The sequence below is a fragment of the Chanos chanos genome, chromosome 4, assembly GCF_902362185.1.
Source record: "Chanos chanos chromosome 4, fChaCha1.1, whole genome shotgun sequence".
NCBI lineage: Eukaryota > Metazoa > Chordata > Actinopteri > Gonorynchiformes > Chanidae > Chanos > Chanos chanos.
The window spans coordinates 11767375-11784600 of NC_044498.1; the positions used below are offsets into that span (position 1 = coordinate 11767375).

General features: G+C 42.2%; 1 protein-coding gene across 1 annotated transcript; it reads left to right on the forward strand.

The window, feature by feature from the left end:
- The first annotated feature begins 636 nt into the window (after positions 1-636).
- Positions 637-16259, forward strand: slc4a10a (solute carrier family 4 member 10a). Its single transcript, XM_030772063.1, has 24 exons — positions 637-712; positions 1850-1993; positions 2856-2997; positions 3425-3585; positions 3739-3927; positions 5319-5407; positions 5907-6064; positions 6636-6723; positions 7062-7208; positions 7382-7482; positions 8119-8293; positions 8650-8783; positions 9015-9260; positions 9546-9651; positions 10984-11145; positions 11254-11367; positions 11606-11767; positions 12023-12274; positions 13135-13203; positions 13499-13672; positions 14007-14129; positions 14280-14344; positions 14559-14669; positions 16175-16259. Exons 1-24 carry the CDS (start codon positions 676-678, stop codon positions 16257-16259), a joined length of 3234 nt encoding a protein of 1077 aa, XP_030627923.1. The 5' UTR covers positions 637-675.
- The last annotated feature ends 967 nt before the right edge of the window (positions 16260-17226 follow it).

Here is a 17226-nt window from a genome sequence, read left to right on the forward strand (position 1 = left end):
TAATCTGGATCAGCAGCGTCTTTGTGAGGGTGCCGTTATCAGAAAACCATGACTAAAAGCAATGTCATATCTGTTCAAGGGACAGCTTGTGATGGGCCCGGTTTGTCGCCATGGCAACTGTCTGGATAAGTTAGCCTCATGAAGCCTTGCGCTTATTTTGGGATGTCTGCCCTCAGCTCACACTGAGGAAAACTGTGCATAAACCAGTGCTTCCTGCTGAGGAGAGATATGTTTTATATGATGCTTTAAGTGGCAGAGAGGATGTGATTGCACTTAAAACTAGGGTTCAGGATTTTGCTTTTACAAAGGTGAAAATGTGATTCGGTACCAGAAGAGGTGTCACTATGGGTCTTTGGGTCTGATCTAGCCCATATATCTCTGTTGTAATCCATGTTCTGATGGAGTTTTTTTCTGGTGTGAGTACTAACATTAGCGATTCCTGGTGTCATTGCATTTAAAATGAAGCAGGTGAATTATATGAGCATAAGCTTACATTTTAGTGTTTGTGGAATGTCGTCTTACTATAAAATCGGGATGTTTCTAAGAGTTTCTTTTTGTGTGTGCGTGTGTGTGTGTGTGTGTGTGTGTTTGTGTGTGACCTGTACTCTGATGTTGTTTGTCCTTTCCCAGAAGAACGATGAAGAGGCGGTGATAGACAGAGGTGGAACTCGTTCAATGCTCAACACCAACTTTGAAAAGGAAGAGTTGGAAGGTCTGAGATTCCTTGCATTTCATTTTCACCCATATCACATAATGTTCTCTGAACATTGCACTCCGCTCATTATCTTACACAGCAGGCATTAATGCTAACACTGAGAAAATGTCCTAGCATAAACGTCATTTCACCTTGGTCTCTCTGACGGAATGACAGAGAGTGAATGAGTGAAAGAGACCACAGAAAGAGAGAGAAGGACAGACTGAGGGCGGATGAGAGAAGGTGTGGGAAGAAGGGAGAGAGAGAGACAGAGAGACAGAGAGACCGAGCATGTCCTAATATACCCTCACATATACTTCTTTTTTCATGTTTTCTGTTTTGTTTTTTGGGCAGCTTAATAAGACCAAGTCACTCATGTGAGAAGATAAGTCTGGTATCCATGTAAATGTGTGGCCCTCTACAGATGCACGCACACACACACACAAACACGCACACACACACACACACACACACACACAAACATGCACACACATACTCTCTTTAAATGTAGTCTTACTGTAGGGTTAGGGACTGGACTCTTCAACGCTTGAAGAACCTTTTCGGCGTATGCGCCTGAGGTCGGAGTCAGAACCAGTCACTGATATCACTCTCCACAGAACCTCACTGCCAAACGTGAAAGAGGACAAGCCTTTTTAGGTCAAGTTTGATAAGGTTTCAGGTTCACTTTATCCTCTATTCCTGTCTCAGCCAAAAAGGAATTTTTCCTTGGCTCCGCTGCCTCAGGCTCACTCACTGGAGGTCTCAAAGCCAACATTCTGTGAAGCTGCTTTGTTACAATGCCTTTTTTAAAAAAAAAAAGAAAAAAAAAAAAGCATAATGCAAGTAAAATGAACTGACTGACTCTATAAGTTTAACACAGTAAAGTATTGCAAGATCATCATTTTATCCTCTACCACTATAGTCAGAACCTCCGTATCTACAGCTTACATTTCACCCCAAGTACAGTGATGTGTGGCATACATTTTTCCAAAATAATGCATTTTTTAATGTTACATTTGCCATAGCCAACCCGTATAGTCGCACGAAAATAGTGTGATTATATACGCTGGTATTAATCTCAACTGGTAAAACCACCTTGTCAACTGGTAAAACCATTGTTTGCATCAATGACGCATCTCTGTTTGTCCTTGCCAGGCCACCGTACCCTCTATATTGGGGTCCATGTTCCACTGGGGAGAAGGTCACACAGACGTCACCGACACCATGGCCACCGGCACAGGAAGAGGTCCCGAGAGAGAGACTCAGGGACGGAGGACGGGAGAGAATCTCCCTCCTACAGTGAGATCACACAAACATGATTTAGACATTCATTATTCATTATACTCATTATAATCATTACATCCATTATACTCATTAAACTAAATCATTGCATTCATTATGTGTGTTTGTGTGCACATGTGCGCTCATGTGTGTGTGTTTGTGTTTGTGTTTGTGTGTGTGTGTGTGTGTGTGTGTGAGAGAGAGAGAGAGACAGAGACAGAGAGAGAGAGAGAGAGAGAGAGAGAGAGAAAGAAAGTGACAGAGACAAACAGACAGAGAGTGTGTGGGTGGGTGTGTGTATGTGTGTGTATGTGAGAGAGAGAGACAGTGTGTGCGTGTGAGAGAGCAAGAGAGAAAGAGAGAGAAAGAAAGTGACAGAGAGAGATAGACAGGCAGAGAGAGAGAGAGTGTGTGTGTGTGTGTGAGAGAGAGAGAGAGAGAGAGAGAGAAAGAAAGTGACAGAGAGAGACAGACAGAGAGAAAGAGAGAGAGTGTGTGTGTGTGTATGAGAGAGAGAGAGAGAGAGAGAAAGAGAGAGTGTGTGTGAGAGAGAGCGAGAGAGAGAGAGAGAGAGTGAAAGAAAGTGACACAGAGAGATAGACAGAGAGAGAGAGTGTGTGTTTGTGTGTGTGTGTGTTTGTGTGTGTGAGAGACAGAGAGAGAGACAGAGAGAGGCAAACAAAAATAGATGCTTTTCATTAGAATATTAAAGCTACAGCATCCTGTGTCCATTTTTTATACTCTCATCTGTTTCCGCTCTTTCATCTCCCTTTGACGCTATTGCTCTCTCACACTCCCTCTGTTTCTCTCTCTCTCTCTCTCTCTCTGTCTTTCATCTGTCTCTCTTTTTTTTCCATCTCTCCCCTCCCCCCTGTCTCAGCTGACACTCCGTCTCAGAGGGTGCAGTTTTTGTTAGGTATGGAGGATGAGGATGAGGAGCACATTCCTCACGCGCTCTTCACTGAGCTGGATGAGATCTGTCTGAAGGAGGGACAGGACGCAGAGTGGAAAGAAACCGCCAGGTACAGCTCAGGCTCGAAACAGCTGTACACAGCGTAGACCCACACTCACGAATGAACATCTTAAATGTGTCGAGACCAAACAATAAAGGGTTCTGTTGCGTCAATGTGGGCGTGGCTAGTTGCGTGTCATATGTTTGTTCTGGCTCTGTGAGGAACTGGCATACATGAGCAGTGAGCAAAATAACCATTCAGATTTGAAGTGTACTACATAATGAACATCTGAATTGTATGTATTGCATCAGTGGACTTTTGACCCGACATATGCACACACACACACACAACCAGATAAATTCTCACAGTCGCAGTCTTTCACCCTCTTTGTGATCTCTGATTGTAAAATCGTAAATTTATTTAAAATCTGCCCTCTCTCTTTTTCTCTGCCCCGTGTGCCTCGCCCCTCTCTGTCTCTCCCTGTCTGTGTCTGTAGATGGTTGAAATTTGAGGAGGATGTAGAGGATGGAGGAGAGAGGTGGAGTAAACCCTACGTAGCCACGCTGTCCCTGCATAGCCTGTTTGAGCTGCGAAGTTGCATCCTGAATGGCATTGTGATGCTGGACATGCGTGCTAACTCTTTAGAGGAGATAGCAGGTACCACACTGGTCTTTACTGCTCATTCAAAGCCACTGTCCAGATTGTATAGTTATTGTACGATTTTTGTGGAATTATCTGTTGGCATCATTTATGGATTTAGTGTGGCTTTACAGTCATTCCTTCTGTCCTTTATCTGTGTGTTTTCTGTAGACATGGTCCTGGACCAGCATGAGACGTCAGGTACTCTCGGAGAGGACGTACGTAGAAAGATCAGGAACGCCCTCCTCAAACAGCATCACCATCAGAACCAGAAGAAACTGGCCAACCGCATCCCCATCGTCAGGTCATTCGCCGACATTGGCAAGAAGCAGTCTGAGCCACACTCAATGGATAAGAATGGTAACAGTCACAACGTTGTCAGACATACACACACACGTGCGCGCGCACACACACACACACAGACACACACGTTCAAATGTGGGAGTGTGTTTCTTTTTCTTTTTTTTTTTACCAGCGTGTTAAAAGCACCTGCTGGTTAATAATTTATAGTTTTTTGTTATGGTCATAGCAATGATTTGGATGACTGTGTGTTGAATGTGTATCACCGATTGCTCTGAGTGTTACATTGCATTCACGTTTGTGTCCGTGTGTGACCCTGTTTTTTTAGTGTTTTGTCTGTGTCTTTTCTCCCCTCTTGTATGTGTATGGATGTCTAGCCACACCTCCTCCACCCCCTTGTCCCACCCCTAAGTCCTCTGTGTGGTCTGCCGTCAAAGCGGGCTGCTGGACAGACAGACGCATGTTCTCCTGCAGTCTCTGGTCTCCCCTTTGTCCTAAGCATTTCTCTACCTCTCCTGCCGCCCCTCCTCTGTCCACACCTCTCGTACCCCCGGATGCACCCCTCCGACCCTACAAACCCCTCATATCTGTGAGCAAACGCCTCAGCGCCCCCTACAGCATGGGACTTACCCAGCAGGGTTACCACCCAGTCCCTCTCATGGACCCAGATGAAGACTGCTCAGGCAACTCGATGGAAATCTAACCAACCGACTAACCTCAGACCATAACCCAGTGCTTAAAGCAGAATGGAACTGTCCAAGACCACATGTAGTATTTGTGGTGTTTAATGCCATACAGGCTACACCGCCAACCGCACAAAATTTATAACTGATGATGTGTTTTCAAGGTCGTGTGAAGTGGCAGGGTTCTCTTCAGTGTCACACTGCCTGAAGTGTGACAGATAATATGTCACTTAATCCTGACAGTGAACTGGGCCTTTTAATATAATCCCAAACTTTGAATTTGCCCATTCTAATCTGACTGTTACGTGTTTAAATATGAATGCTGTCTCCCGGTTGGACATGTCTGCTTGGAGCTGAAATCATTTCTGTGAAGTCAGTGACTGTAGCGTAACTGTATTCCTCTGTTAGAGAACATTAGAAATATAAAACGGTTACACTAATACATTATTTATTACTCTTCATAACCATTCATAACTTACCATCTTACAGCAGTGGAGCATCCATAGACTTTGAATAACCCTTGCTTTCTCTGTGACAGTGGTCATATGTATGTATTAATATGTGGTAAAATGTATGTGTTCGTATTTGATACTGGAGTTTTTCATTCCTCTGTTTGTTTTGTAAGCTCCTATTTACTTTGAGTCCGCCTGTCAAGAACTTGCTGACACAACTGATTAACTCAGGCTAGCATTTAAGCTTGGGGAGAGACATATTGTAGCATGTATAGTAAGTGGTACAGTGACCCATTCTTCTCTCTGCTGTTCCCAGGTCAGATGGTGTCTCCTCAGTCCCAGCCCTCTAGTGCGGAGGGCAAGGGAGACGGCAGTCGAGAGAACAGTGCAGTGGACTTCAGTAAAGTAAGGCTTCTTACGGCATCAACGTAAAAGCACAGAGTGGAGAAATACTTTATTATCCACTAATATTTGCTGTTTGGAGAAGTTATGATGTCACTCTGCTCAGTAAACTGGGTCTGTGATGTGACCTCCAGGACTAAACATGGTGTCATATCAATGTCTAGTTTTATTTTTATTTTAAATAGGTATTATAATTCAGATTTTCTCAGAATCCTTAATGCGTTTATTACATATACGTACATTACTTAGCTCACGAGCATGCTGTATAAAACAGGGCAGAGCCAAAAGTCAGAGTCAAAATGCATAAATGACCAGAACCCGATTCAGTTTCGGTTCAGAAAATTTGGCACGTTTGCTTTAAAACTTCCACCTTGCGCAGTGCCATTTTAATTTGGTTTTATGAACAGGGTTGAGAAGGAATTTCAACCAGCCCTGCTGAGTGACCTTAAGAGAGAGGTATAACACAGTTTTGAAGACAAGGCATTCCATTGTGTGCCTGTAGATAGACCTGCACTTCATGAAGAAGATCCCACCTGGTGCTGAGGCATCGAATATCCTGGTGGGTGAGCTGGAGTTTCTAGAAAAACCCGTGGTGGCTTTTGTGCGCCTGTCACCCGCTGTTCTGCTCAATGGCCTGGCTGAGGTGCCTATTACCACCAGGTGAGACATTCCAACACTGATTGCTCAGAAATCTCAATCCTCAAACTATTTGTTTGTTGTTTTCCCACTTTTTATCTGAAAGTGTTTGTGTTTCAGTCTAAGCAACTTTGCATTCTTGTTGTGGTGTGACAAAAGCAGTTTTTATTTTCTTTCATAAACCAATTGTTGTTCAGGAAATAGGGTTTTTTTTTTGTTGTTTTTTTGTTTTTTGTTTTTTTACGTGAGCCACACAAATCCCTCACAAATCAAACCAGGTCAGTAGAGTGAATAGTAAAGTCTGTGAGTAAACCCCTCAAATGGGCAAATCGTATTCACCGCAGAGTAGTGTTTCTTACCAACTCGGGCCTGTCAGGTAATCTAATCCTACTGCCCCTAATCCAAGCTTGCATTCGGTTCACTCTAATTCAATTCAGACAGCTTTATTATCCATCAAATTTTCATGGGATGCTGCATTTTACTTTGAGAACTTAACGAGGGTATCAGAATTAAAATCCAAAATGAAGACACACCGGAAACTTAACATTCAGAAATGTAACATGTTTTCAACACGTAGTACTCTCCTCTGTTGAAGGTTTCTGTTTATTCTGCTGGGGCCAGTGGGAAAGGGCCCACAGTACCACGAGATTGGCCGATCTATCGCAACCTTAATGACAGATGAGGTCAGTTAATATGAGATTTCATCCAATGTATTTTTCTTACAGGCTCTGAATTCTTCAGTAGTTTATCTTTCGCAGCCTGCTTCGTTTTTTTCTTTGTAATTGTCTCTGACCTGTAGTAGCTAACTGGTCAGTTCATGTCAATGTCAAATATACAAACAAATATTCCACAAACATACAAATTCCAGTGCCATAGCTCTTGTAAATGTACTTAATCTATCTATCTATCTGTCTGTCTATCTATCTGTTTGGCTGTTTTCTCTGTTGTCTCCTTTTTTTTCTGCTTTGCTGTCCCTGTGTACCATTACCATCTGCTTTTCTGTTAATCTTCTCCCTCGTAGGTTTTCCATGACGTGGCATATAAAGCAAAGGACCGCAATGACCTGGTGGCTGGTATCGATGAGTTCCTGGACCAGGTAACAGTTTTGCCTCCTGGAGAGTGGGATCCAACCATCAGGATAGAACCGCCAAAAAATGTACCCTCTCAGGTGAGCACAGGCCAACCCGTACCTGTGATATTGCTTCCCTACCCATAGAACTGTATGGATGTGAATGGGACATGAGACTGTTTGAAGGACTGTTATGACTAATGACAATGTGACTGTGCTGAAATGAGCCGCAGTGTTGATTGGGTAATGCATGGCCACTGTCCCATCCGCAGGAAAAGAGGAAAAATCCTCCTTTACCGAATGGAGTGACTGATATGGGAGAGGCAGAAGAACACGGTGGTCATGGAGGCCCAGAATTACAGCGCACTGGGAGGTGTGTGTGTGTGTGTGTGTGTGTGTGTGTGTGTGTGTGTGTGTGTACATGTATGCCAGAAAGCGGTTCTGAATTTGCATGTGTATCTGTGGGGAGGGAGGGGTTGTCCTTCAGTCATGTTTGTATAGACGATGGGCTGTTCAGACTCTCAATCTTTCTAGTCTTTTTTTTTCTACTTCTTTTGTTCTTTCATTCCTTGCTTAGCCTTAAATTTAGTTTTTTTTTCTCTAAATGGACAGACGGGGCCTGGGGGTCTCTCTCCAGAACCCATCCTCCTTGTTGTCCTGTTCCAAGTTCACACACTAAATCACTGTTTCTTCTGTGTTAATATTCATCAGAGCATGGCCTGCCCCCAAAGACACACCCCCAGCACTCCCCTAACATTCAGATGTTCTGCTTGCCTGGAGAGACGCTTAATCAGCTTGATCATTATAATAATTATTATAATATGTATTAATAATCATACACTGATGAGATGGGATAGAAATTATATACAATCATTGTGCTGCAAGTCTAAATGACAAAGCTTTCAGATTTTCTGTACCTTCTGTTTGCTGTACCAAACTTAAGACGTATTTGTGTCTGTTTTACTGGTTACCGGACTCTGAATCTGCGTTTTTGCGTTCTGATTTCCAGGTTTTTTGGTGGCTTTGTTCTGGATGTGAAACGCAAGGCTCCTCATTACTTGTCAGACTACACAGATGCAATCAGTCTTCAGTGTTTGGCCTCTTTCCTCTTCCTCTACTGCGCCTGCATGTCCCCTGTCATCACCTTTGGAGGGCTACTGGGGGAAGCCACCGAGGGACGCATAGTAAGAGCACGCACACACACACACACACACACACACACACACACACACACACACTGGGTGGGGGGGGGTGGGGGGGTGGGGGGTTCTTGTATTTTTTTAAGATGAAATAAAAATATTGAGAAACTAGGGAAGTTATATGTAGTTATGTTTTGATTTGTATTTTAATTTCTTTTTTTTTTCACATGAACTTTGTTGGGTGTCTGCAATGTTTTTCTTATCCCTTTCTCTCCGCTCATATCTCTTTCTTTCTTTCTTTCTTTCTTTCTTTCTTTCTTTCTTTCTCTCTCTCTCTCTCTCGCTCTCTCTCTCTCTCTCTCTCTCTCTCTCTCTCTCTGTTGTCTGTCTGTCTCATGCAGAGTGCCATAGAATCTCTGTTCGGAGCCTCTATGACTGGTATAGCCTACTCTCTCTTTGCTGGCCAGCCTCTCACCATACTGGGCAGCACTGGGCCTGTTCTGGTGTTTGAGAAGATTCTCTTTAAATTCTGCAAGTGAGTCTTTCCTTCATTCATGTACATACAGCTTTCTTAGATAGAATATCTTTGTTGAGATATGCACATGGGATATTGTGGTAATGTGTTTTTGGCCTTTTTCACATTTGTAATTACTGTAAGCTTGTATGAGTGTGTTTCTCACAGATACTACTCTCTTGCGTTTTTGTGTTGCGTGTGTGTGTGTGTGTGTGTGTGTGTGTGTGTGTGATTTTGTTTTTTTATGTACAGAGATTACGGCCTGTCCTACCTCTCCTTACGCACCTGCATCGGCCTTTGGACAGCCTTCTTCTGTCTCATTCTGGTAGCCACAGATGCAAGCTCGCTGGTGTGTTACATCACACGCTTCACAGAGGAAGCCTTTGCTTCCCTCATCTGCATCATCTTCATTTATGAGGCACTGGAAAAACTTGTCCACTTGGGGGAGTCCTACCCTTTCAACATGCACAATGACCTCAACAAACTCACCCAGTACTCGTGAGTAGAGACCAGTCTGTGGTGTGGACCTGACAGCTCCCCCACTCAGTACTGCTCATCACTTAACATTCTGTCATCCTTATCATACGTGTCATCAGCGTTATTGTGACTTTAACTCTTCAGCTGTCAACACAGTGTATTGTTCTATGATTTATGCATTTATGCATGTGTTCTACGATTTGCTTTGTTTTTTGTTAAATGGAGTTAAAGATACAGGGACTTTGTCTAACTGAAGGCGTGTGTGTGTATGTGTGTGTGTGTGTGTGTGTGTGTCTGTCTGTCTAGTTGTGCTTGTACGGAGCCAAAAGAACCGAGCAATGCCACGCTACGTTACTGGCAGGAAAAGAACATCACCAGCTCGGAGGTGGACTGGTTAAGCCTGAATGTGAAGGTAAGGGGAAGACATACAGTCTGTGTTTCTCTTGTGTGTGTTTCTCTTGTGTGTGTTTGTTTGTTTCTGTGGGAGTCGGCTCTGGAACTGGAGCTTCAAGTCCGGTTTTAATTTCAGTCATGTTATGGCCTTGAAAGTAAGTGGAGCAAGACAGTGATATCGTTTGTTGTATCCTGAGAGGGGAAATTCTTTTAAATCCCCTCACCTCCTACATGGAGATTAAGGACACAAAGGCTGGTTTTTATAGGATTTAACTGTCACAGAATTTCAAAAAGGAGAAAATAGAGTGTGTCTGTGTGTCTGGTAATGCATGCATACATGTGAGTGGTCTGAATTATGTGTGCATGTGTGTGAGATGACTAATACTCTGTGTGATTATGCGTGTCTGCATGTGACGCTGGTGTCGGCTGTTGTGTGTTTGCCTGCGTGCATGTGTGTGTGTGTGTGTGTGTGTGCGCGCGCCGCTGACTGGCACAGTAGGACAGTACGTCAAATGCTCATCATCCAGGCTCAGATGAGGATTCCCGCTGGCCGTTCTCAGTGCTTAAAAAGGCAAATCTTCCCACGTTTTATGCCATCCTGTTTTCCTGCTGGCTCCCTCCACACCTGAGATTTTTACTGCTGCAGACAGCTGCACCGCGAGAACACGTCCAACTAAGGAAATTACCAGAAAACAGTCTTACTTCAGTTCTAAGTTAACTAAAGAGGCCAAAGATTTACTGAGACCTTCACCGAAAACTTTTATTAAGAACTTTTAATAAAAAATAGAATTAAAAAATAAATTAAATTAAAAATGAACATTTAATTAAGGCCTTGTCAAATCTATAACTTTTAAGGTATGTTCCCGCAATTTAGAAAAATATTGAATATGTTGGTGCAGAAATGCATTATAGTTTGGAGTACATATAGAGCGTAATGTATACAGGTTATATGTTATGTACTGTGTTTTACAAGTGTCTGATGTACAGACGTCTGATGCACAGAAGTGTGCAGTTCTGTGGTATTATTATAAAGACGTTATGTACTTTGTATGTGGATTGTGTGTTGTAGAAATGCCATGAGAAGAGAAATCCAGGCATATCTGTATTATAGGTGTAATATGAAAGTGTGAGGTGTAATGTGAAAATGGGTCGTGTATTGTAGTTGTAGTATGAGGTGTAATATGAAAGTGTGAGGTGTAATATGAAAATGGGTCGTGTATTGTAGTTGTAGTATGAGGTGTAATATGAAAGTGTGAGGTGTAATATGAAAATGGGTCGTGTATTGTAGTTGTAGTATGAGGTGTAATATGAAAGTGTAAGGTGTAATATGAAAATGGGTTGTGTATTGTAGGAATGCATTGAGAATAAGGGGGAGTTCGTGGGCAGTGCTTGTGGTCATCATGGACCCTACGTTCCCGATGTTCTCTTTTGGTCCGTCATCCTGTTCTTTTCCACCGTCGCCATGTCCTCCTTCCTTAAAGAGTTCAAGACAAGCCGCTACTTTCCTACCAAGGCAAGTGTGTGCGTGTGTGTGTGTGTGTGAAAATATACGTGTGTGTATCTGTATATATATATATATATATATCTTTTCTTTAATTTCGGCTGCCTGTTTACTCCTCAGGTGAGGGCAATCATCAGTGACTTTGCGGTCTTCATCACCATCCTCACTATGGTCATTGTAGATTACGCTCTGGGAGTGCCTTCCTCCAAACTACAGGTTCCCAACGAGTTTAAAGTGAGTTTACCTGAGTGTAATGCCCACTGATCTTCCCAGCTCATGGTTTAAGTAGTTGTATTCGTCCTGTTCTAAGGCTGTTATTCATTCAATTATGTCTTAAAAGAACCTTTAGACCTGTTGAAGTTTCGATGTAACCAATCATATTATGAAGTTTTTTGGAATTGTGTGTCCCACACTCACGTTTGACGTACTTGATCCAGAACTGAGCTCATGTCCTAACTTTGCCTCTTTGTAGCCAACCAGAGACGACCGTGGATGGGTGATTAGTCCACTGGGCCCAAACCCATGGTGGACCGTTCTTGTGACCTCCATCCCTGCACTTCTCTGTACCATCCTCATCTTCATGGATCAGCAGATCACTGCAGTCATCATCAACAGAAAGGAACACAAGCTAAAGGTACTGATACATTCTGTTTGTCCCTCACAGGCCTCATTCACATTCATTACAGATAAATGTTTGAATCATCCCCTGCTTTTTTGAATGAAGCCTTTTACCTTGATTTGTTCTGACTATAACTACTGCATTACTTCTCTCACAACAGTATTTTGATTCTTAGATTCTTGCTTGTACTATATATCATGTGATGCGATGGTCTGTGTCTTTGTGTGTGTGTGTGTGTGTGTGTGTGTGTGTGTGTGCATCTCCCTGCAGAAAGGCTGTGGGTACCACTTGGACCTGTTTGTGGTTGGAGTGATGTTGGGAGTGTGTTCAGTGATGGGGTTGCCATGGTTTGTGGCAGCCACAGTTCTGTCCATCTCCCACGTGAACAGTCTGAAGCTGGAGTCTGAATGTTCAGCCCCAGGCGAGCAGCCAAAGTTTCTGGGAATCAGAGAGCAGCGTTTCACTGGTCTTATGATCTTTCTCCTCATGGGCTGCTCTGTCTTCATGACTTCTGTGCTAAAGGTTCGTTTGGCTTCCAATCCCATTACTCCCCATAAACAATCATGTCTGTGCAGAGAAACAAAATTGTGAATCCCAAATGTAATTCTATAAATTATAATTTTCTTATAAAGACACCCTTATCTCACTTGAATTTTTATTTGCATCATTAATCTAATGAAGAGTATTGAGTAATCTCTCATTTTTTGACACAATTGGACATATTTGTTTGTGTCCTAAAACTTAATAAAACACTTGTCAGAATCAGAATCAGATTTGTTGACCAAATGTGTTAACCTACGTAAGGAATTTGGTTCCGGCAGTTGGTGTCTCTCTAGCAATGCAGACAATATACAGACAATGTACACGTTATTCACAGACAATACACAATAAACGCACAATATACAGATTATATACAAGACAAACAATATGCATGTGTGTGTGCGTGCGTGTGTGTGTGAGGTAGTACATGCAACATTAATGTGCATCACATATGGCAATGAAATTGTATGAGTATTTGTACAATACGGTACGTGTAGATGTGAACAGGGGTATAATAACTGTCTGAAGAGACAGGAGAAGCTATGGCTTGTTATATGGGAAGAGGTAAACAGTCAAATACACAGTGTTCTACCTCCCTGTAAGAAGATACTAAAGACACATGGATTCTTTTATTGCTCTGAAGGATTAGTCCAGGGATAAAAACGCAGAGGGGGAGAAGGCTTCATGAATATGTAGAATAGCTAAGCTTTGGCAGAGAGCCCTGTTTCATGTCTGTTCTCTCTTCGACTTCTGCCTGCACTATGTAGACTGGTAGTCAGATTACATGTGTTTTATCTGATCAAGAGCTTGCAGTGATTGTTTAAAATGTGCTCTATTTTTAGTTTATTCCAATGCCTGTTCTGTATGGAGTCTTCCTGTATATGGGAGCCTCGTCACTCCGGGGAATACAGGTGCTTCAGTTACATCCACATTTTTTTTCACACAATCCTTTGTTATATTAAACAGCACAAACCATATCACCCTATGGACTATGAGTATTTTGACATGGTTTATAGACGTCCGAAATGTCTCTGTGCTTCACATTGAAGTACCAAGGATAGACTTCAAGTTTGTTCATTGTGTTTTGTAAAGGAAAAACAATGTGTAATGTCAGATTTTTAATTTCAAACTGGTAAACCAAAAAAACTGGATCGTCCTCCACGTTCTAGATGAGTAAAGTGGTATGTGTTGGTGGTCTGTTTGCAGTTCTTTGATCGGCTGAGGTTGTTTTTCATGCCCGCAAAACATCAGCCAGACTTCATTTACCTGCGGCATGTCCCTCTGAGAAAGGTTCACCTGTTTACCATCATCCAGCTCAGCTGTTTGGTCCTACTGTGGATCATCAAAACCTCCAGAGCAGCTATCGTCTTCCCCATGATGGTAAAGCCTGTCTCTGTGTCTGCTCCGGCACGCGCGTGTGTGTCTTTCTCTGTCTCTGTCTTGTGGCGTGCAGTTTCGAGAGTCACCGAGGAAGGTTCTACTGTCTATATGAACGTTACATCATGTGTCTACATGTCTGGGCCGTTTTGACGACCATCAGTCTACATCCACCGTCTCAGCTCTCAGATGCTTTTGTAGTTCAAAATGAATTGAATTAGTAACTGTCACTTGATTCCAAAGTCAGGCTGGCAGGCTCCATTCTCTGTTAATACCGCTGCAAGCTTTGTTTGGATGCGCTGTGAAGTGATGTTTTGTGTGCTGCACTCTGCGTCAGGTCTTGGCTCTCGTGTTTATTCGTAAGCTGTTGGACTTCATCTTCTCTAAGAGAGAGCTCAGCTGGCTGGACGACCTGATGCCCGAGAGCAAAAAGAAGAAACTGGAGGACGCGAAACAAAAGGTGCTGTCTCGTCTTTCTCCCCCTCAGCTGTCGACTGCTTCTGCACAATCCTAGCCGCTTTAAACTAATTTTAGAAAAGAACACGTTTCTCTGTGTTCCCGTGGTTCAGACATTTGTGGGTTCTAATAGGAAACTGATGTTCTCTCTCAGGAGGATCAGAACACTGTCTTAGAGGACGAAGTCATTGTGCAAGTCCCACTGGAGGGACATTACAAGTATGTGATCGGACTGCTTTTGATTACAGGAGGGTTACATATGTTGTCACAAGTCTCATTTAGGTCACAGACTATGCCGACAATCTGACCTGCATGACATCATAAGTTACAGACACTTATAACGTGCTGTTGAATGCTGTAGACATTCGCTTTTTGAGATACAGTGTGTTAGTGTAAGATGAGTGATGTTTATTGTTTTCTGTTTTGTTGTCAGGGATGACCCATCTACTGTAAACATTTCGGACGAGATGACTAAAGCCTCTTTCGGAAATGTGTGGAAAAGTCTCAACACAGAAAACGCCAAAAAAGATCAAAGCTCAAAAAGGTTGGAATTCATAACGTGATGAAACGTTTAAAGTATTTATACACTCTTTAATGGAAGGCAGTCTCTGCTCAGTGTTTAGTAACTCTGTTAAGGCTCAGTAAAGCAATATCATATGGGAAACTTTGAACATGTATTTATGCATCAGGCAAGATCAGTACTATATCCTACTGCTTTACATTCATATTTTATGAATACAAAATGTGAAAGGTTATTCAAGGTCTTCCCTGAACAGGCTACCTGGGTTCACCGCAGATTAGGCTGTGGAGTAAAAGGAAAGAAGCTTAGTCTCATGACTCCTTCAGTAGATTTTTAGTCCTTTATTTAACCACAATGGGACTATTGAGCGCGCTTGATGTTTTTTTAAGGGTGCCATTCTGAGGGGTAGGGACTCGAACTCGTAATCCTCTAGTATTTGGTACAGGTCCACTGCGTAGCATTTTCTGCCCCTTGAACTTCAACACCTGAACCACATTCTGTGCATAGTGTGAAACGACAGACAAGACTTGCCCTGTGAATATTCTAAGTGTGATGGTTTATAAATAAACGAATTCCCCTAAAGTCCCTGCGTTTCAAACCGTATTCCTGTAATTTCCTCTGTAGTGTGATAATCAGAAAAACTCTGCTCAGTCTCAGTGGAGATCTTCTGACTATTGCTCCTTTCTTAACTGAACTTGTCATTCTGTATCACCCATAAGCTCCCAATCCTAATCACTCAGATGCAGGTTTTTCAGAGGTAAGACCCCCAACCACAGCCGCCGGCATGTCATGGTGGTCCATTTTCTTTTTTAGTTTGGCACTGACCAGTAATGCAGTTCGTCATGCCTGATATAGAGCCCATTTTAAAGGAAAGAAAGAAAGAAAGAAAGAAAGAAAGAAAGAAAGAAAGAAAGAAAGAAAGGGTTGGTTTGGAGACAGTTAAAAAATATCTTGGCGCACGTTTTGAACTGTTAGTTAGACTTAAAACACCTGCGTGTTTGCCAGGCAAAGACGGTGTGATATTAAAGAAACTGGCTTTATATTGAGCTGATGAGGACTGCATTAAAATTCTCCCGGCCATGACGCTGCTGCTGTCACACCTGTTTGACTGTGGGCTGTGGGCTGTATGTGGGTGTTCTGGTTTTGGTCAGCGCAAAGCATGATGGGAGGGTCAGGTGCATGAGTTTGTGGGACTGAGATGCATGACACAGTTCAGTGAACAAGCATGAGTCATTTTGCAAGGTTTAGTCATAAGGTCATGGATACTGGTATTATTGAGCATGCTGGCATGATGCTTTTGCTTCTAATTACAGTTCCTATAAGCCTTCACATGCTGATACTCCATCAACTAGCAAGAGCTGGTTTGAGGAGTAATGTAGCCCAGTAACAGTGAGAGAAAGAGATGATCTCTTATGTAAACCTTTAAAAGGGGCATGAGAATGAACTCTTGCCAAGTGTTGAGCTAGTCATACAGTGTCATAGGATGAAATGTCACTCATTTCTCTTTGTCTCTCTCTTTCTCTTTTCAGTTCTCCTGTGGGGGGGACCAGAACTAGAATAGTGGAGAGTGTGGAGGATGATGAAAAAGACTTGGACAGAGAGACTAGTTTGTGATGTTTAATCTCTGTCACACTGATTTTAAAAAAAAAACACACTGTATTGTGCCACTGCCCTGCACTACTGTACGTTTCTGTCATGTCAATCTTTGTGTCCAAGTAATTGTTCATGTTCTTTATGTATGTGTGTGCCGGCATGTGTGTGTGTGTGTGTGTGTGTGTGTGTGTGTATGTGTGTGTGTGTGTGTGTGTGTGTGTGTGTGTGTGTGTAAACACGGTTGTTTTAAAATGCAGTAATGCCAGTTCTGGTCTAATGGTCCAACTTAGTTTTCACCTGTAGGAATTTTACAATTTTGAGCTACTTTTGTTTTACAATAGTATGTATTTTGTATGTTTTGTATTTTTTGAGAGTAGATTACTATCCTTTTGAAAATCTTTGTCAGTATCAGATATATGTTGATTTATAAAATGTATGTACTAAAAAAAAACATAAGCACTTCATATAAAAGTCACAACAAAATGTTAATAATCACCAGTATCACCCGTAGTCTGTTAGAAAGTTATAAATTGACTAGCATATCATTCTGCCATATCACTGTCCATTCACGCAGTTCCAAATCTAACATATTTTCTAATCACAGAGATAAAATGCATTTTCAAGACGTTCAAAAATATATGTATGTAATAAGTGTTCTATAACCTTCTGAAAATAGGTTTTCAAGTGTTAAACTAACAGAATATTTGACATTTATTTGTTGTATTTTCCATCAGAATCATGACCAACCATTTTTATGGCAGCAGTTTTACTGAATAGTTCTGTATGATCCATTTTACTGTGCAGTTTCTCTGAAACCGCTGAAGAACAAGGGCCCGGATAAAACTTATTTAGGACCAAGTCGTTTTCTGTAGACTCACATTTTATAGCTGTGCTAAAGATACAATGGCAATTCCTAAACACTTGTATTCTTTATATGTTGAACACAAAGTCGACCAAATGGACGACAGCGGGACACAAAGAACACACA

Excerpts from the sequence above, each read along its gene's own strand:
- slc4a10a (XM_030772063.1), top strand. The coding sequence starts at position 676 with ATGCTCAACACCAACTTTGAAAAGGAAGAGTTGGAAG. Across the intron at positions 5,408-5,906 it reads GTGCAGTGGACTTCAGTAAA|ATAGACCTGCACTTCATGAA; the intron begins GTAAGGCTTCTT and ends GTGTGCCTGTAG. Across the intron at positions 9,652-10,983 it reads GGTTAAGCCTGAATGTGAAG|GAATGCATTGAGAATAAGGG; the intron begins GTAAGGGGAAGA and ends TGTGTATTGTAG.